The 20,317-nt window shown below is 36.5% G+C and overlaps 2 protein-coding genes and 1 non-coding gene across 8 annotated transcripts; 1 reads left to right on the top strand and 2 right to left on the bottom strand.

Annotated features, from left to right (window-relative positions):
* Positions 1–317: 317 nt before the first annotated feature.
* LOC149387767 (putative E3 ubiquitin-protein ligase ARI2) lies at positions 318–4,700 on the bottom strand. Of its 6 annotated transcripts, none has more exons than XM_089623097.1 (8): positions 4,543–4,700; positions 4,292–4,430; positions 3,771–3,803; positions 3,404–3,683; positions 2,371–2,851; positions 1,164–1,712; positions 900–1,066; positions 318–753 (listed from the first exon to the last, which is right to left on the bottom strand). In XM_089623097.1, exons 2-8 carry the CDS (start codon positions 4,409–4,411, stop codon positions 614–616), a joined length of 1,770 nt encoding a protein of 589 aa, XP_089479223.1. In that variant the 5' UTR covers positions 4,412–4,430; positions 4,543–4,700; the 3' UTR covers positions 318–613. The 6 variants fall into 6 exon arrangements, with proteins under 6 accessions (XP_089479223.1, XP_089479222.1, XP_089479221.1 ...); XM_089623096.1 differs by having other exon boundaries at positions 4,561–4,700; XM_089623095.1 differs by having other exon boundaries at positions 4,292–4,700.
* A 2,036-nt stretch (positions 4,701–6,736) lies between these two features.
* Positions 6,737–6,810, top strand: TRNAN-GUU (transfer RNA asparagine (anticodon GUU)). Its single transcript has one exon. It is a non-coding gene; the product is annotated as a tRNA-Asn (tRNA).
* A 260-nt stretch (positions 6,811–7,070) lies between these two features.
* On the bottom strand, positions 7,071–9,064 carry LOC149387765 (S-adenosyl-L-methionine-dependent methyltransferases superfamily protein). Its single transcript, XM_089623956.1, has 7 exons — positions 8,878–9,064; positions 8,700–8,796; positions 8,291–8,429; positions 8,041–8,123; positions 7,766–7,900; positions 7,560–7,664; positions 7,071–7,458 (listed from the first exon to the last, which is right to left on the bottom strand). The coding sequence occupies exons 1-7, from the start codon at positions 8,961–8,963 to the stop codon at positions 7,318–7,320; spliced, it is 786 nt and encodes a 261-aa protein (XP_089480082.1). The 5' UTR covers positions 8,964–9,064; the 3' UTR covers positions 7,071–7,317.
* Positions 9,065–20,317: the final 11,253 nt, after the last annotated feature.

The raw sequence follows: 20,317 nt of genomic DNA, 5'->3' as shown, positions 1-20,317 counted from the left end.
TGGTAAAACTAAAATCATTTGTGTTCCACTCCAAATGCGAGCTCTAAAACTGAAATCCATGACCATAAAATAAAAAATTAATACCAAACCCTAAGATGAAGCCCAAACTTTTTTGTTCAACTAAGCAGAGAAGCACCTGAAAAATCTTTTTCCGAGCCCCATGAGCATCCATTTTAATTTTCCAAAAATCATAAAAAAAAAAATTACAAACTTCCTAGTAATGCCAATAAGCAAAATGCTCTAGAAAAATTATGCTTTGCCACAAATTACGTAGCCAAATTCACTCCAATTCTACAAAATAAAAGGGATATCTATACGTAAGCATCTCAAAGTACTAGAGAAAAGAAAAGATGAATCTGTCAGGTGCGGATTTACATGTTTTATTCCCCTAAACCCCAAACAAAGAATATATACACCATTACGATTTCAAAATAAATACCACCACATATTCAAGAGGGGGAGAAGGGAAGAAAAAAGAAGAAAAAAAAGGCATTGCTATTATGCTTCCATTATTAAGAGTTACTAAAAACGAAATCCATGATCATCGAGACACACCAACGACGGTGTGTGCATTAAAACTACCGTCTGTACACATCTAGTATATCACCAATAGTCAGACCTCATTTCCGGCCGGTAAATTTAGGTCAAAAAAGCCACTTCCAGGTCCGTCCTTCCAAGCCCGTTTACGAGAAGAGAATCCGCTTTCGTCTGAACTACCCGAGCCCAGAGGTTGATCAGATTCCGTTGTCCCTGCTTTAAAATAGGTCTGTCACTAATCAACATGTCCGGTGGTTACGACAAACGATCATTTGAATAATTCAAGTAAATAAAAAAAAATGTTATTATTATAATGAAAAACAAAAGACAAGGGTCTTCAGTGAAAGAGAATGAATTAATACCGCTCGATCCGTGATGCAATGCCAGAGATTTTTCAGAAGCGTCGATTTGATTGCCCCAAGCAACAGAGAGTTCCGAGGCTTTCTCTATGCCTTTGGACATATAAGAAGCAATGTTATGGGTACCGAGCTGTAAAGGACCCAGTAAATCGTTCTCAATACACTCGTACCTGCACGCAATTCATACAAGAGAAACAAAATATCAACTTCAATAGCATCATATGAATTTAGATACGTATCTCTGTGTACATCGCAGGAAAAACTTACATCTTCTGGCAAAGGGTATCGGTGACAGTTGAGAGAGTGATGACTCTCATCCTCATCTCCGTAACCTGATCCTCGTCGAAAGACTCAAAAGGTGCCTCCAGAGCCTTGGATAATTTCTCGACATTTTCCTCGAGTTGTTGCTGCTGATCTTCGAACAAGTTCTGCTTTATTTCCCTCTCTTCTTTTGACATTTCGTCCTTAAAAATTTCTTCCCCAAACATATAGAAAGCAAACGGGTACGAGTATGAAAGAACCCGCCTAGACCGGAAAAGTCTGTACAGCCCGTTACTCACCCAACTGAAATCTCTGAGCTTAGAGTCCCTTTCTTCCAAACTCGCCACCTTCTCTTGGGTACTCCCTTTCAGCTTGCTTTCGAGCTTGAAGGAATCTGTGTGAGCTTTGTAGCGATTGTGATAGTGCATGTATCGATATAAATCACGCTTTGCCCTCTCGGCTTTTTTCTCGCCGTCCTCTTTGTAGCGTCCACAGCTGTGCCCGGCTATAGTTGACCAAGTGTGGTCACGCCCGGTGGCCCCACCACATAGCCAGCTGCATAAGAAGATGAAAAAATTATGAATTTATTTTCCATGTTTGAACTAAAAAAAGAAAAGAACACGGAATAAAGAGCCGTCGAAAAAAAATAGATTATTATGTAATAACTCGCTCTCTGTCCGGGGTTCAAATTTCAATAGCACAAGGTCCACATACACCTACCATGTGTATAAAATTTACCAAGAGTTTTGTGGTAAGAAAAACTACCTAATCCTGAAGTTCACAGGGTTACACGCACAATGTATGTGTTAGACCGGGTTTATGATTACTTATATATTTAGATTAGTTAGGTGATTTATTTATCTCCTAATTAAACAGCAAGATATTCCTCTAGTAATACAATCAATATGATTAGGAGATTTTTGAGGATTATGATGAAAATTGAGTACGATGATTAGTTTAGCTAGTTTCTACTAGCATAGTGTAGAGGCAGAGATTTGCCTAACGCTCTGGTTCGATTTCGGGTTGTCATCGAGTTCATTATCAGAAACAGTATTTATTTTGTGTTCTGAATATTCCTGGTTCCTATCAGAAACCTAATAGTTGAGGGGAAGAAGTACATGGGTTTAGGTCTATAGATATGCATCTAACTACACTCGCAGAAAACCAAAATCAAGAACAAGATGTAGGAGAGCGCCAAGCAAAGAAATCTTACCAAAACGCTTGCCCACATATACAGCTGACTAAATTACACCCACCATTCTTTTCCACGGGCTTGTGACACTTGGGACAGGGCTTTGTGTGGACTGTGATCCAATTCACCGTCTCGGATTCATCCCGACACTTTTTTACCCAAAGCGCCCACATTGTGCACGAGCAAGGCGAGTGAGCCTCTGACGAACAACCAAAGCAAAATTGATTACCGCACGAGCACTGGACCTCACAGAACTCATCGTCCTCGACACGAATTGCGTTCCCACAGTGAGGAGTGCTCGGGCACCATTTGACCTTTCTATTATCCTCGATGTACGACTCGAGAAGGAAACGATCGAATTTCTCTGCAAGATCTGGGTGATTTTTACTAACCAGAGTTCTAACGACCCCTTCGTCACAAATTGCGTTGCATTTGTGTGCCATACACTGTATCCGCTTACTTTGACCGTCATTTATCTTCACAACAAAATGACCAGTCCAACCTATAATTCAACCCAAAAAAAAAAAAAGAATGTTAAACAAACAAGCCATGTGAAAATGATCATAGGCATAACCCCCATCAAACACAGCTAGCAAGAAAGATCATTATAGTTTGTTTGGCATTGTTTTCTGTTTTAAATTAAAAACAAATGCAATTGTTTTAGTGTTTTTTTGACATTTTTGGTAATTCTGGAAACAGTATTCAGATTTCAAAACACTTTTATAATGTCTTCTATATCAACAATTATCTACAAATTCACGAATTTTCATGTTCGAATGTTTTTCTTTTTGTTAATTAGTATATATCTAGATTTTAGAGCACACAGTGAACAAAACATTAAAATGTTGTTCTCAATTTTTTTTTTTTTTTCCTAAGCTCTGATTATTTTAATAATTCTTAAAATAAGAGCCAAGCATGTCATACTGTTGTCCTGTAAACATTCTATGTTACGATGCCAAACAGGACATAAATTCCACTGAAAACTAACTGCCAGGCCATACAGAAAAAAAGCACACTTATACAAGCAAAAAACATATCACGGCCAAGCTCTTACACTCATTGCAATAGCAGTGACCACAGTCCATCTGCGTCGCGTCACTGCTCAGCACTTCTTCCATGCAGATTTCACACATGGCCGCTGAAGAAAGAGGTCGCGTGTTCTGATCTTGATTACCTACGACCGACACACCGGCTTGAGCAAAAAGGCGAGTTTTTCCCTTCTCCACTAACACCGCAAAGAGATTTTCAACGTCCCAACGATAATGAATGAGTAAGGTCCGAGCGTGATGCTGTTTTATAGACAGCATTTCCATCACTCTCCGTAAATCTTCATTCTGCAAAGTAGAAAAGATATAACAAACTAATTCTCGACAAGCCTTGTGTTTTCTATTTCTAAAGCCTTATAAGGAATTTATTTTCACCTGCGCAGCTAAAAGAGATTCTTGTGTAATGACCTGCAAAAAAATAAAAAATTATCGTCAACTTGATAAACTCTGGCGTCGCAAGAATATATAAATTCGATCACATATCTTAACAACAATGATGCTCAATCTTCAATATCTCTCTACGGCTATTACTGAATCGTTATTCCAGCCAAAAACCACAAAGATAGACCAACATAGGGTCAATATCTTAACAACAATGATGCTGTTCGTATACATTAACACGGCCAAACACATACATCTTGCTCATCAATATCAAAACTTCTTCAATTTTATATTCCGATAAAAAGAAATTGCCTTTCCGATCATCACACTCAATTCTTGAGCTGACGTGACCTCAAACAATCAAAAACCCCCAATTTCAACGTACCATGAACAAGGGTTACAAACAAACCCCACATCACATAATCAACACAATCCAAACAAACGACCTTTTTGCGAATCGATTGCCAATAAGAGAGAAGGAAAACAACATAAGAAAGAGGAACAGAGAAAATTACCTTACTCGACGGACCCTTAGAAGTGACCCACTGAGGATCGGTGTCTTCATTCTCGAAGCCATCGAGCGAGTCGCGATCGGAGTAATAGTACTCATCGTCACTGCTGAGATAATCTTCCATTCACGGTTTTTATTAATTTCTGAGTAATTCAAATAGAAACCAAGGAACGAATTCCACACAAAATCGTTATAATCTTTTAAAAAATTATTATCAACAAAGATTAAATAAAAAGAAAGCTTGAATTCTGGAACCGGTTAGGCGATTCGCACAAGTTTCTCTCGCCGGGCCGAAGAGGAGGAAATCCGGAATCTCCGGCGAGTATGGAAAACCCCGACGAGAGAGAGGAAAGGGAGATAGAGATAGAGAGAAGGACAGCTTATAAAGGGAAGCTGCATAAATTATAATGAGCTTTTGTAACGAAAATACAAAGGACGTGTATATATAATTGGAATGCAAGGGGAAAAAAGGCACACAAGAATATATACATATATATATATATATATAAATATAAATATATATATATATTATTTTAGATGTAGTATTTTACTATTTTTTAAACTATAAAAAACTATAAAAGTTAAATAAAACTTAAAATAGTTAATAATTTTATTAAAAATCTGTAAAGATGTTCACAACTTGAAAAATAATATTTTCGCCATAAAAATTTAGACACATTATTTTTACGATTAAATTCAAAAAGAGAAATTGCCTCAACTATCACAATTTGATAAATTTTATCCAATTTCCCACCAAAAGCTTAATTTGACCAAAAATACTAGTAAGTCACTTGTACAAATACAATTTTACCTTCAATATAATGTCAACAAATTAACATCTATTTTTTATATCTGTGAGTTTTGAATTCTTTGTTTCTGTCAACAATCGACATCTATTACTGACATCTATGTCAACAATTGACATAATTTGTTGACATCAATTGTTGATGGTAAAATTGTATTTGCACAAGTGGCTTAGTAGTATTTTTGGTCAAATTAAGCTTTTGGTGGAAAATTAGAAAAAACTTATGAAATGACAATAGTTGAGACAATTTCTCTTTTAAAAATACACTATCAGATGTGACCTTGACCTCAGAAACGAAAAAAATAAAAATTTGTTGCACAGCTTTGTCGGAGATCCGTCCGTACACAATCTTCAATCCTTGTCATGGTTGTCGTCGAGTCGTCGACAACAACAATCTGTTCAATTTAGGGCTTTTGGTGTTGGGCTTCTTTACGGATGAAATTCAAAGTGCACATCTTGAGAGGCTTGAGCAGCTCGAGGGAGCCATGTCCATTTTATTTTTTAAACTAATATTTTTAATCCTAATCATATACATATTTTTCCGAAATTTTAAAATCTTGAACGATCGCTCACGAAATTCTAAAATTCGCAACCAATCGATTATGAAATTCATATTTTCGTGTTCGATAAGTCACAACTTTTTTAGAATTCATGACCAATCGGTCACGAAATTTTGAGAATTCGTGATCAATACGTCACTAAATATTGTATTTTGTGACCAATTTTCGTAAAGGTATAACAATTTTTCCACAACTCATTTACTAATAAATCCTTATAATTTGAAGTTTTGATTGATTTTAGTAAAATGTTGCCCAAATGATAATATTCAGGTAAATTTTCCATGTTCTAAACATAACCTTGGTAATCGAAAAATAAAAAACGAATCCGTTCACTTTCATATATATCCTTTTGTAAACACTTGTGTATAAAGAAACGTATAGTAGTATAATATCAAACAAAATTTAAAATTTAATAATATAATATCATTTCAATTGTTATATCGATCTCGTTATCATCATGTTCATATTACTTTGTGAATCATGCTCCGATGCTCGTTTCTTTATACGGCATATGAGAATCACCTAAAAATAATGTGTCTAATACTTTTCATATAGGAAAAAGTTTTAATGTTCGTTATATAAAAGTTACTTACATGCGATCATTTTTTTTTTCTGGGTAGGAAGAAGTCATGCATTGACACAAATGCCTTCTTTTCAGCGATCGGTAGTTTTTTTTATGACCTAATTTTTACTCATTTCTATTTCTATGTCGCCTTTGGTTTTCGATTCTATGTTTAATTAATTCTGCAACTTTCCTAAGAGATTTTCAATTTTTTTTTTTTTTAAACAAAAATACGTACATTTACTCGTATGGACAAGCACACACAAAAATCCGTTCATCCATGAGCTTTTTTTGTATTATTATATACTCTGTAATTACCTTTTTTTTTTTTTTTTGCAACGAAGGGGAACGGATTTCCATCACTTATTCGAACCAATATTTAATTTTTATTTTTAATCTTGGCTCTGATTTTCAAGATCCAACGACCCTAAGAAAATTGCTTACAAAAATATAAATTAATGTGTGTCAGCAATAGATTCATTTATGGATTTTATTTTAAAATAATATCGGCTTTGTCATCAAGCTGGAGTAGCTCAGTTGGTTAGAGCGTGTGGCTGTTAACCACAAGGTCGAAGGTTCGACCCCTTCCTCTAGCGTTATTATTTTCTACTTTTCATATTCCACCCCCATAAATGTTGTATTTTAAATCCATTTCACCACAAATATTTATTGTATTTTTTTCTTTCTATATTAGCATCAATAGCTTATAAAGACCCAAAACTCAACTTTCACATTTGTCATCTTTTTTACCTTCGAGTCAAATTACATAAAACAATTATTCGGTACCAACTATTGCCAATTTGCCATCTACTTCCATGCGCGGTTGTTCGTTGCGTATTGTAGTAATCTTCCCACAATCTCCAATAATTATTGGTAAGTAAATATTATTGTTTTATCATATAGGACATAAAATCAAGCTAGCTTAATGAATAGTTTAAAAAACTCTTTGCAAAAGAGAAGCATAGAAAAAGGACAATCAACTAACATACCTATGACCCAAAGCTAAACAAGATACAACAAATCTAGTTTAAAAAGCAGAAGAGAGAGCCACAATCAACTCAATCTGATCAAGAAACTTGAGTTTATTGATCATGAACACCGTTCTAACAATTCAATTCTTCGACGTTAGTTCGGAACATATAATCTTCACTTTCCAGCTCCTCGTGGAACAGAGAGATCGATGGTGGGGTCTCAAGCTTCTCGTCGTTTGTTCCGTCTCTGTCGATCAGTCTCTCTCTCTTCCCCTGAAATACGAGGTGTTTATCGGCCACAGAGCATAAAAGTGAGTAAAAGAAGCCCAAATGAAAGTATATATTTCAATTATAAGACATCGAATCACTTTGACCTTTTCGAGGACATAGACGAAATAGTGAAACCCGTCCCCAAAAGTGTTCCATTGTAGAGACCATGTCAACCCGGGAGCTTCGAAGAAGCGACGCCTGAAGTGTGGCTGCAGAGTAATAATAAGACCAATGCAAAAATTACAGTGATGCCACATAATTTTTTCGATTAGGAAGTTCGAAATCTGGACGGTTCTCGCGTACACACAACCTGACCAAACGAAACCGAGATGAAGATTCCTTGGGGTTTCAAAACCCTGTGGATGCCTTCGAGCATCACCGTGACTTTATTTACCGTTTCGGCCCTCGGATTCCATGGATCGCCACTGTCCACAAACAATACTTCCTTCAACATCAAATACAAATTTTAAGAATCTTTTTCAAGGTGACAACAAATATATCGAAACTAAGCTTAGGATCATCGATTGTGAAACGAATAATAACAAGAAAGAGATTACCAAAAAAAAAAAAAAAAAACTGCTATACCATAGTTCCTTTCTCAATGACAACATCAAAAGACTCGTCGCCGAATGGAAGATCGAGCATATCAGCTTCCAGAACTTTTATTCCTGAGAGAAAAAAAAAGAGGATAAGATTAAGCATCATATAACGGAATCTTAATATATGCGTGCATTATGTGACTAAATCTATACTATACTTTGAACGGTGATAATATCAACCTCAATGAAACCATAATATCTTAGGTTATATATAATTTCTATTGACATAGACATACCATCAAATCCTTTAGATAACAACTGTTTCTTCTTCTTCTCAACTGCGACGGCCGAGAGATCGATGCAAGTAATGTTGGTACTTCCGTCTTTGTACAAATCCTCAGACAACTGTGAGTTTCCACAGCCCAATTCCAGTACCTGCAAATATAAAATATTCACCACTCTCAAATTTCAATTAACATACATACCCATTTGAAAATTAATGTCCAGTAATACTAATAATAGAATAAAGAAACATAATACAGCTAGATTGCTGCGACTACTGAAAGTAACAATGCATATATTGATAGCAGGATTTACAAATAAGAATACACATTGCACAAATCATGATTTATACATATTATATATTTACTGTTTACTTGGGAATAATACATAGAGAATAGATAAGCTATTAGTACGAAGAAGTACAGAAGATTTTGGATTGAGATGGGGTTGAACAAGGTGTCGAAACTGAGAGTAGTCCTTTAGCCACTCGTAATTTTCCTCATTTGAGAAACGATCATCCCTGATATATTCCATAACCCTATGAGAATAAAAAAAAAACTTGGACTTGAATAAATACACAAAAATGAGAACCCAGATTTACCAATATTTTGGATCACGATAGGCGGTAACAGAAGCAGGGGCAACATCTTTGTATGGAAGACTGTTTGGAATTTGATTCGCGGCCATTTTGCAGATCTCGAACTGAACTAATTTCTTCTCTGAAATTCGGTCGGGTTAAACCCTAAAATTCTCAAAACCCCTAATTTGTCAAAATGATTTTTGACGAAGACGAATAAGGAACACCAGTGACGACATGCCGTTACGTGTAAACGACATAAAATCGCGTGTAAAATATAATATAATAAATATATAATAATAATTATATATGACTTATGAACCACTCCATTCCATTGAGAGATTGGAGAAGGATGAAAAATTAGAAAAATTAAAGAGAAATTGCTTAATGTCACTAATTTCATAACATTTTCTCACTTTCTACTAAAATGCTAATTTTTTTCCAAAATACCACCATCTATGTCAACAATGTTGACATCTATGTTTGCCCTTCACTATAAGATGTCAACATTGTTGACATAGATGTCAACATTGTTGACATAGATGTGACATTTTGAGAAAAATTAGTCTTTTTGTGGAAAGTGGGAAAATGTTATAAAATTGGTGGTAAATTAAGCAATTTCTCAAAATTAAATCAATTACCTTTATATATATAATTTAAATCTATATTAATATATAATTTAACACTATACATGAATAAGATAAGAGAAATTTCATTTTCTAGACCTAAAAGTTATGGAAATATCTCAATTAGACCCGTTAATTAAAAATATCCAAAATTGGACTTTTGTACCAATTTTGGACAAAAATACTCTCAATTCAAAATAAACCTCATCTTCATCTCTTTCATTCTCACTCTCTCACTTTCTTAATGGTTTTAATGGTTTTGTCATGATTTGAATAGTGTAGGATTGATAGGATATAAGATTAGAGTGGTTTTTAGTTATTTAGTGTTGATTTGAATCATGGAAGATAGGTGAATTTTTTTTTTTTTTTTTAAATCTGGGTATTTTGTGTCGACCACCGAAAGTTATAATCCTAGCGCAACCAATTCGAAGGTGACAAGAATTGTGATGAAGATGATTTGAAAATGAGAGAAAAATATGAGTTATTTGAATTTCAAGGGTATTTTCGTCCATAATTTGTACAAAAGTCTAATTTTGGATATTTTTTAACTAACGGGTCTAATTGAGATATTTCCATAACTTTTGGGTCTAGAAAATGAAATTTCTCTAAGATAATGGTTTAAGTTTAACAACAAACTTTTTGTTAAAAAAAAACTTAAAATGAAGCATAAAAATTTACGTTGTTAAACAATTAAGACAACTGCGTTTAAATCTAAAATTAAATCTAAAAAAGGGGTTTCAGATGAATGTACTATAATTGATGATGATACAATTGCGACTTGTCCCGGATGTTTTCAATTGTAATATTTCATTCACGTGGTACTGGTTTATCACTTATTATTCGAGAATATTAGGGTATAGCTGCGTCAATATGTGATGGCCTATAGCCGCGATAATAGTCGTGACTACAATTAAGTTTATAAATTAGATATAAAATCTTTTTTTCTATCTCTATCTTTGAACAACTAAATTCCCGACCCTATGTCCACCCCAAAATTCCTCGAAACACCCCGACTAACGTCACCCTCTGGTGAGAATTGTTTCCGTCCTATGATGGGAGTGGGAGATTACTAATAGAATAAAAAAAATAATGCCTCATATTCAACATGGTGGTAACTATTCCTTTGGTCTTTTTATTGTTTTATTTTATTTTTTAATTTTCTCCGGAACCCCTATTTTCGGGCTCTTGGTTCCGAGAATTTAATTTGAGGAGAAGGAGGATTGAATTTTTGTTTTTTCCTTCTTTTATTTTTGCATAGAAGCACGTACTTTGATTTATTAACAATTACGTGGTGATATATATTTGATCATATACTTTGATTTTCCACATTGGGTCATATTTTATATTTCTCTAGACCTTTATTTCGGTCGTTACATTTCACTTTGGTGTTTATGAGTTGAAAGGGGGAAGAAGGATATTTTATCTCTTTATTTTATTATTTATTATTGGCATGAAAGCACGTATGTATAGTTAAGCACTAAGAAACGCTGTCTTGATCATTTTTCCATACTTGCAAAATAAAATCGGAAATAGTATAAGCATGTTCACGTTTTAGTATGCTTCCATTTTTTTCTTTCTATTTTTTTTATTGTTATTTGGACTCTTCTTTCATTGTGAACTATACCAGTTTATTTCTATTTGAAGAAACAAAACTACGTTTTGGCATATTAATTGTATATGATTATCTGTTGATGCAAACAAAAAAATTAAAATTAAAATGATAAATTAATCAGGTAGTAAGAACATGAATGTAAAAATGGAATAAAAAATAATACTACATTGATATTGATCAAGAAAGGAATGATATATGAGAGGTTGAGCACATCCCAACTAGGTTGGCACCCACTCAACTCTCAACATCTAACATTCAGTTTGTATTTACAATCACAACCATATATCCAATGGAATGGAAACAAACAACACCAAAAAATAATTAGCTAACTAATGAGGGAAAAAGAGCCGGTGGGCCTTGGTGTTCTCGGCTTTCTTGTTCTTGAGAACCTTTGCTTTTTTTTCCTTCACAGTCGTGCATGTCTTTGTTTTTGTCTTTGTCTTTGTCGTCTTTTTGGCTCCGCGAAGCTTTTCCAAGAGCACCTTCATGCTCTTCCCGGGTCGTTCTTGCCTTCTCATCGCCGTTGACTTGTTCTTCGCCTCATCCTCTGCATCGCAACGCTCTTTCCACAGCAACAACTTCTTCATACACTTCCCGGGTCCTACTCGTCATTGCGTTGACTTCTCATCCTCGTCGGGGTTGCTTGTAACGCAAGAATACTCGGCTGAAATCGATGAAAACTCTTCGCTCAACAACAGGTCGTGTTCGTCCTGAACGCTCTTCTTGAACTCATCGCTGAAGAGGAACCCCTCGTCCAACGCTGGAAAATCACTCCACAAATCATCCATCGCACACCGCAGCTATTAACGAACTAGGATCGATCTACAATCGATATTCTCCAAAATTAATCGAGTACTAGCTTACGAGTTAAAGACTAATGCGGTAATATTTAGGGTTGTATTTGGGTTGATTACAATCATGTATCGCAGTAATGTGGGTAAATTAATTAAGGAATTGCTTATGTACGTTGATTGATCGATGTTGCGATATTTTTATAACTAGCACGCAAGCGGACGTATCGAACAAGTAATAGTGTTACGTAAGTAACGGATATCGATCCCACAGAGACTAGTTACTCTAGCGATTTTCTAAAACTTGATGCTAATTAATTCCAAGTAAAGTTGAGAAGATGGTTGTAACAAAAGCAATAATAAAACTAAAGCAGAGAGTTAAATACGAGTTTTGCAAGAAGAGAAAGTAGGGGTCACGATTTCACCGGAACTAACTAGGACGGGGGTTTCGGGCTCGAACCACAAAATCTACTCCTATGGATGCTAATCTCACTCTATCAAAATTATTCACTAGCCTCTCATCTCGAGTGTTCTAGCAAACCTATGCAATTGACGGATTATTATCCTCTCGGCATCTAATCCTATTAAAACAATCACACGCAATGAAACAAGAGTTCAAACGATTACATAAATTGCCTAGATTTTCTAACCTAAGATCAACTATGATGACATGAACAAAAGCACGATTATTTACTCTCTCTCGAGTAGCTAAACAATCCTAGATAAAAATTCTAATGGTGATCAAGCACTAGAAAGCATAATGAACAATTCATATCAAGCAATCCATAATAATGAAGCAAACAATAATTATCTAACCCTAACGAACCCCCTAACCATTATCAATCCCGGCTACATCGCAACCCCATAAGAAACTTAGCCTCTAATAGAATTCATAATCAATGCTAAACACAACAGAATAATTAAAAGCACTAAAACAAAGATTGAAACCAAAAGAGAATTCATATTAAATAAAATTGATGTTCAACAATAATTCAAAGCAATAAAATAAATAAAAGAAGAGAAGAAGGAAGAACAAATGAATTCGGAGAAGGAGAACTCGTCGGGTTGTCAATTCCGTTGAAGAACGCCTTTTTCCTCTTCCAAAAGCTCTCAAGAACAACCAAACAATAAAATAGAAACTAAAACAAAAGCGAAGCTTTTGTTTTCAGAGCTTAGAGTCTAATATATAGGTCAAGGGGTGATTTTCGGAGCATATTGGGCCTTTGGAATGGGTTAATTCGCCCAAAAACATCAAAAACGGAAAGTAATTCCGTCAAAACCCGAAGAGCGCGCGGCGCGCTGTCCTCCTTGCGCGGCGCGCGGTCCAGATTTCAGCTTATGCACGCTGCGCGCGTAAGACTCTATGCATTTTCATGTTTTGCGTCCCCGTATGCGCGGCGCGCGACTGTATCTGCGCGGCGCGCGGTCTCGGATTTTGCCTTAGCGCGGCGCGCGAGGTCGCCAACTTCTTGCTTATCTCTTTTTGACTCTATTTCGACCGTTTTGTCTCCAAATCCCGTCCTTTTTCCACGAAATTGATTGTAGCACTCTATTGCTCATCTGAACCTAAAATTACTCAAAAACCTACTAAAAACATTAAAATACTTGAGGACTCGTCGGTTTTTTGTTCGGGAAATAGGAGTTTTACGCGTGATTAACGCACCTATCAATCGAGTCTGTCTCTTCGCCGCTGAATGATCGACTTTCGTTGCTCAGTTTGCTTGATTACCTTCAAGAATCAGTATTAGGGCTTCATCTTGTGATTAGTTAAGAGTATATATGAGAGCAAATCAAGTAAGTTGAGTCGGTGGCAGAGTGTAATTAATACGCTGCTCCTAATTCAACTTATCGTTGCTCATTTCTCGCCACCTGGTATGTACGTGTGTATATGAAATCAAAATATTATGTCTTTCTTCAAAGTAACAATATATGATACGATAATAAAATAATATTTGAACCAAATACATAATATGACAATACGATAAAATTAACCGTCCTATTAATGGAATAGTTATAAATTATACATTTATTAAGAAGCCTCATTATGTTTTGGGTGATTAATTTACTTTAGCCTATACCTATATATTATAGAATAAATTTAAATCTTACTTATCTTTACCTTTATCAAATTTAAAATAATATGTCGAACTCTATAACAGATAAATATTGATAACCAGCTTAATTATATATTACTATATGAGATACTGAAGTGAATAATGTATTTGAAATTCTCACCGAAACAATTATAAAAATTTCATAGGACAATTAGTTCAGTAATCCAATAATCAATTATATTTGAGAAAATAATTAGAATTTTATTTTATTAATAAAATAGTACACTAGGCCGAAATTAATTCATTAAATAATTACATTAATTTAATTTACTTTAGAAAATAGTCCACCAAATCGAAATAAAGTTGGTATTACTCATAAAGTCGTTTCGTATTTAGTCTTCAAAATATTTCTTTTTTAGTGAATCCGTTGAAAACCCTTTTTGGTGTGTTCTTCGAGCACACCAGTTGTGGCATTCACTTATGGGATCTAGGGCTATAGATCTGCATAAGGGTTTAGAAAGTCACAATTGAAACCCCCGAACGATAATGTTGAAGTAGCAGAGGCTATAGAGATGAAGTGAATGTCTAGCTCAATGGTGCGAGATAATGTCCTCCTTTGATGATACCCTCCTCTTCCCAAGAGCATCCAAGAGATATGCTTTTTTCATCTTCTCAATATCACTCTCTTTGACTTTTTCTACTTGTACTGTAACATTTCACATTTCTCGAATTGCAGAGAAATTCATTACGAAATATAAAAGATAACTTATCACTCTTATATGGTTTATTTTAACAGAAAAATGGGGCAAAACATATAGGTGAGGAACATATAGGTGTTAGATTCCTCTGGTAAAGTCATGCCAGACACAATTTCTTGTGCCGAAATTGTTACGAGTTAAAGTTAAATATTGTAGTGTGATCAATTGTGAGGAACATATAGGTGTTAGATTCCTCTGGTTCAGATTATCATTGGTTGGTGTCTAATAATCCTATTCGACAAAGAAGTGTGAAATATTATGAGCTTTCATCTCAAAATTAAATGGGAGAATAACCCGTGGCCTTTATAAAATCTGTAAGTTATCATTCTGTTTCAACAAATGATGATAATACTTATTCTTCCAAGTAATAATACGTAATGACAATAAAATAATATTTCGAACCAAATACATAATAAGACAATACGATAAAATTAATCGTCCGACTAATAGACTAGTTTATAAATTTAACATTTATTAAGAAGCCTCAGTATGTCTTGGGTGATTATTTACTTTATCCTATACCTATACATTATAGAATAAATTTAAGGATCAAGCGGCTAAATGACCAAATAGAACTTAAGAATTTGCAAAATAGCCAAAGTTTATCAAGTATAAGCAAAATAGCCAAGCTGCGATTAATCCAGGCAGGATTAAATTTAATCCAGACAATATTTATGGATTAAATTTTGTCTGGATTAAATTTAATCCAGGCAGGATTAATTTAATTCAGGGATTTTATTCAGCCCTAAAATGTAATCCTCGACCTTCTTCGACCTCTTTCTTCTCCAACCTCCTTCCAGTCACCGCAATCGCACAAATATTACCTCCCGTCGGACTCTCCGTCACGGCGGCGAAGGCGAGGAGATCGACGGAGATTCGGGACTCTCCGTCACGCTACGGCGATGAGGAGGGCCGCCAGGTCGGAGCTGCTGCGGAAGTGCGCGGCGCAGCTGGCCGACGCGGCGGTGGAGGATCTGGTGAGGAAGGTCGGTGACGACGTGCCGGAGGAAGGCGGCGGTGAGGAAGGTCGGGAGGCTCGTTGATCGGTATCTTCAGGTGGTGGCCATGGATGCTAAATCACAGTGGATTTGGAGAATATTGAGCGAGCTGAGCTGAGGAGCGAGCTGAGGAGTTGAGCGAGCTGAGGAGCGAGCTGAGCTGAGGAGCGAGCTGAGGAAGCCTTAAGCCTTTTGTTATATAGATAGCGTGACTTACAAGTCATGTTAATGTTTTGTTTCTTTTATGTAAAAAGGCAGTAAACAAAACGAGCGTTTTGTTCACAGCACTACTTGTTTAGGCCTACGTGGCGTTATCTTGATATATATATATATATATATATATATATATATATATATTTCTTTGTTTTCTATCTTTGTACTAAGAATTCTGATTTCAATGAAACAGTATTTTTCATCAAAATTCTTTTCTCTCGATCAAATCTCTCTCGTTCTCAGATCTACAGATCTCGAACCCTAGATTCAAGAATCTATTTTGGTATCAGAGCAGATCTTCTGCTGATCTCTTTGTTTCTCTTCAAGAAGCGATCTCTATTTCACACTACGCCATGGAAAAGACGACGAAGGATTCAGATCAACTCGAGGTCGTGAACGCAGCATCAAGAGCTCTCTTCAACGATCCGATGAGTCCGTACTTCATTCATCACAGCGATAATCCAGGAGCGGTGATCGTATCTCTGCTACTCGATGGACAAAACTACGCATCTTGGAGCAGATCGATGTTAATTGCTCTTTCTGTGAAGAACAAATTGGGATTCGTTGATGGATCGATCGTCAAACCATCAGATGAGGAGATTGCGACTCTCACTGCTTGGAAAAGAAGCAACACCGTCGTGGTCGGCTGGATCATCAACGCCGTCACGAAAGAAATCGCCGCGAGTATCCAATTTGGAGATTCAGCCCATACTGTTTGGAAAGAACTCGCAGAGCGATATCAACAACGCAATGGACCTCGAATCTTTCAGACTTTACGCGATCTGGTAAATCTCTCGCAGGATCAGCGGTCAATTGCCAACCACTACACGAGAGTCAAAGCGCTTTGGGAGGAGTTTCAAAACTTCAAACCAACTTGCTCGTGTGGGGATTGCAAGTGTGGAGCGGCTAAACGATTGACGGAATTCAATGACAACGTCTATGTCATGATCTTCTTGATGGGCCTCAACGACACCTACGCCAATACTAGGAGTCAAGTCTTGCTCATGGATCCAATCCCTCCCATCACTAAGGGTATGTTTGGTTGGATGGAATCAAGCTGGAATAGAATGGAATGGAAAGACAAAAAATACATTGCATTGTTTGGTTTTCTTAATTTTATGAGAATCGTCATTCTGTAGAATGGTCATTCAGTCATTTTGATGTAATCCCTATTACCCCAGTAAGTGGGAGGAATCCCTTATTCCATCAATAAAAATTCATATTTCCCAAATTACCCAATCAGTACTTTTCAAAATAATTTTATATATCATATTCCTATACACTATTTTTCAATCTCGTTTCACTTCATTGACGACTCTTGTAAAATACCCTGTTGACTAGCAAAGTACTCCGCTTATACTCTCCGGCAACTGGAAAAGTATTCCGGTCACACATCCCGGGGAATTTCTGGGCGAGGTGGGAGTTGATAGAGGTGATGGTTTTTTTTTCTAACTTGCTTTTCAGGCCCGAACATCGACAACTCCGGCGACTGAAAAATTGCTCAGATCATGCTCTCCGGCGAACTTCCTGGAAAGGTGGGAGTTGTGGGGGATATATAATTTTTTTTTCTAACTTCCTTTTCAGGCCCGAAAAATCGGGATGAGACAACGCACTTCTTCTTTGATGCTCTTGACAAGAACTTGCAGAAAAAAAAAAGATAAAGAATTTAACCACTTTTTTTTTTTCAAATCTGCCTAAACCTATTTTTAATAAGATGTATTTACTGGACTATTTATTTTAGTTGATGTTTTGGATTACTCGATGTATTCCTTTGTTGAACAATATGATTTCGTTGAGTAACAGATTTTGATTGATTAAAATAGTTCTTTGTTGAAGAAATGGGTTTGGAATATTATCAAACGAGGAAGATGAATTATGAGGATATTTTTGTCCAAGCAAAAGTCATTCCATTCTCAGTTTTTTATCTTAAAAAAACAAACCAAACAAAAGAAAAAAGTTTACTTTCCATTCTCATTGCGATTCTCATTCTCATTCACATTCCATTCATCTTTTCATTTTTAACCAAACATGCCCTAAGGTGTTTTCTCTCATCACTCAAGAAGAGCAACACAAGACAATGGGAATGGAAGCAACACGATCGGATGGAGTCAATTCGATGGCGATGGTGGCCAAAGAAGACTCAACGAACAAGAAGACTACCAAGAAGGATCGGCCGTACTGCACTCACTGCAAAATCACGGGCCACACGGTGGATAAGTGCTACAAGATTCACGGATATCCACCAGGCTACACTCCTAAGTCCAAGATCCAGGCGAATCTGACGCAAGCAGGACAAGATCAACACTCAGGAAGATTGGATAGTCTCACACCAACCCAACTTCACCAACTGATCGACGAATTGTCCAACAGACTCGTGGCAACGTCCAACAACGCAACTGAAGTCAACCTCACCATGAGTGAAATAGGTTATAGTTGCTTCGTTGAAACCTTGAAGTCTATAAACAATCTCAATGGAGATTGGATTTTAGATTCAGGTGCTTCGAAGCACATATGCAACCAAAGCAAACTTTTCTTGCAACTCAAGAAAATAACCAATGCTACAGTGACCCTCCCAAATCACACAACCATACCAGTCAACTTCTTTGGTGATATCAAGATCAATTCTCAGTTTATATTACATGATGTTCTTTTTGTCCCTAATTTCAAATTCAACTTGATGTCAGTCAATGCATTGACATCATTGACAAATATTGAGGTCAATTTTAAAGGCTCTGGTTTTTTGATACAGGATACGAGCAAGAAGAAGATGATTGGGAAGGGTAGAAAGATAGAAGGCCTTTACGTGCTGGAGAAGGAAGCTGAAGACTCACCGTGGACTCATGTCAACCAAGTCTCAACAGCCACCTGGCACAGCAGATTAGGCCATCCATCAACTGCTAAACTCAATCACCTTAGAGAAGTTCTTCATCTCCAATCTCCTCATAACACTAGTCCTTGTTGTATTTGCCCTCTCGCTAAGCAATGCATACTCATTTTTCCCTAATTCTCATAGTCTGTCTGCTTCTGTGCTTGACCTTATTCATTGTGATATATGGGGACCTTTTCACACTGTTTCTCATTGCAACAACAGATACTTTTTTACTCCGGTTGATGATCATAGTCGATATACTTGGTTGTTCCTTATGAGACAAAAATCAGATGTCAACTTCATTATTCCTAAGTTCTGCAATATGGTTGAGAATCAATTGTCCACCACTATCAAATGTTTCAGGTCAGACAATGCAAAAGAGCTGGTTTTTTCAGACTTCTTTTGGTAAGAAAGGTATTGTGCACCAATACTCTTGCGTAGAAACACCACAACAAAATTCTGTGGTGGAACGCAAACACCAACACATTTTGAATGTAGCAAGGGCTTTATTTTTCCAATCACATTTACCTGTAAAATTCTGGAGTGATTGTGTGGTTACAGCTGTGTACCTGATCAATAGAATTCCCACTGATGTTCTAAGAAACAAGACTCCCTATGAAGTCTTGCATAACAGGCCAGCCACCTACAATCATCTCAGGAACTTTGGATGCCTAGCCTTTGCATCAACACTCAAAGCCAACCGAGATAAATTCCAGCCAAGAGCTCGCAAATGTGCCTTCATTGGGTACCCACAGGGAGTAAAAGGATACAAACTCTTAGACTTGCAAAGTCAAGAGGTTTTTCTATCAAGAGATGTGGTTTTTCATGAACATCTTTTCCCTCTTGCAAGTCAAAACAACCCTGTCCAATCCCCTGATCCTTTCCCTGACATTGTACTACCCAATATTGGTTCATACAATGAACCTGTCACACAACCACATCACACTGAACAAACCACCCCTGAATGCTCAACCTTGCCAGAAAATTCAACTCCTGCACCCCAAACTGAGCACACTGAACCAACACAAATACCTCAGCCTACCAGAAAATCAAGTAGACCACAAAAACCACCAAGTTACCTACAAGACTACCACTGTGACATAGCACAAATTACCATTGATGTCAAATATACTTCTCCACACCACCTGTCTAAAGTGATTGGATATGATTCTCTATCTGCTTCTCACAGGGCTTTTGTTCTCAATGTTTCCTCTGAATATGAACCTACTTACTACCACCAAGCTGTAAAATATGCTCACTGGCAGCAGGCTATGACCGAGGAACTTGATGCTATGGCTGCCAATCAGACATGGTCCATTGTCCCTTTACCACCTGGAAAGAAGGCAATTGGTTGCAGGTGGTTGTACAAAAACAAATACAATTCTGATGGTATTTTGGCTAGAAGAAAAGCCAGGTTGGTAGCCAAAGGCTATAACCAAAAGGAAGGTTTGGATTATCTTGATACTTTTTCACCTGTAGCGAAACTTGTTAGCTAAACTTGTTACAGCCAAGTTACTGCTTGCCTTAGCCTCATCACAGCATT

The sequence above is a fragment of the Urtica dioica genome, chromosome 8 (assembly GCF_054948205.1).
Source record: "Urtica dioica subsp. dioica isolate 48M chromosome 8, U.dioica_male_clone48M_v1_H2, whole genome shotgun sequence".
Classification (NCBI taxonomy): Eukaryota; Viridiplantae; Streptophyta; class Magnoliopsida; order Rosales; family Urticaceae; genus Urtica; species Urtica dioica.
The sequence above is the reverse complement of the archived record's forward strand: the minus strand, read 5'-3'. Positions and strand labels throughout refer to the sequence as shown.

Bases quoted from the DNA above. Each gene is read 5' to 3' on its own strand.
- LOC149387765 (XM_089623956.1), bottom strand. From the start codon at position 8,963: ATGGCCGCGAATCAAATTCCAAACAGTCTTCCATACAAAGATGTTGCC. The intron at 7,901-8,040 runs GTATAGCAGTTT...TTGATGTTGAAG, and splicing joins TCATTGAGAAAGGAACTATG to GAAGTATTGTTTGTGGACAG. The intron at 7,665-7,765 runs GTTGTGTGTACG...ATTACTCTGCAG, and splicing joins TCTCGGTTTCGTTTGGTCAG to CCACACTTCAGGCGTCGCTT.
- LOC149387767 (XM_089623095.1), bottom strand. From the start codon at position 4,411: ATGGAAGATTATCTCAGCAGTGACGATGAGTACTATTACTCCGATCGC. The intron at 3,684-3,770 runs GTGAAAATAAAT...TCTACTTTGCAG, and splicing joins AATCTCTTTTAGCTGCGCAG to AATGAAGATTTACGGAGAGT. The intron at 754-899 runs GTATTAATTCAT...CCTATTTTAAAG, and splicing joins ATTGCATCACGGATCGAGCG to CAGGGACAACGGAATCTGAT.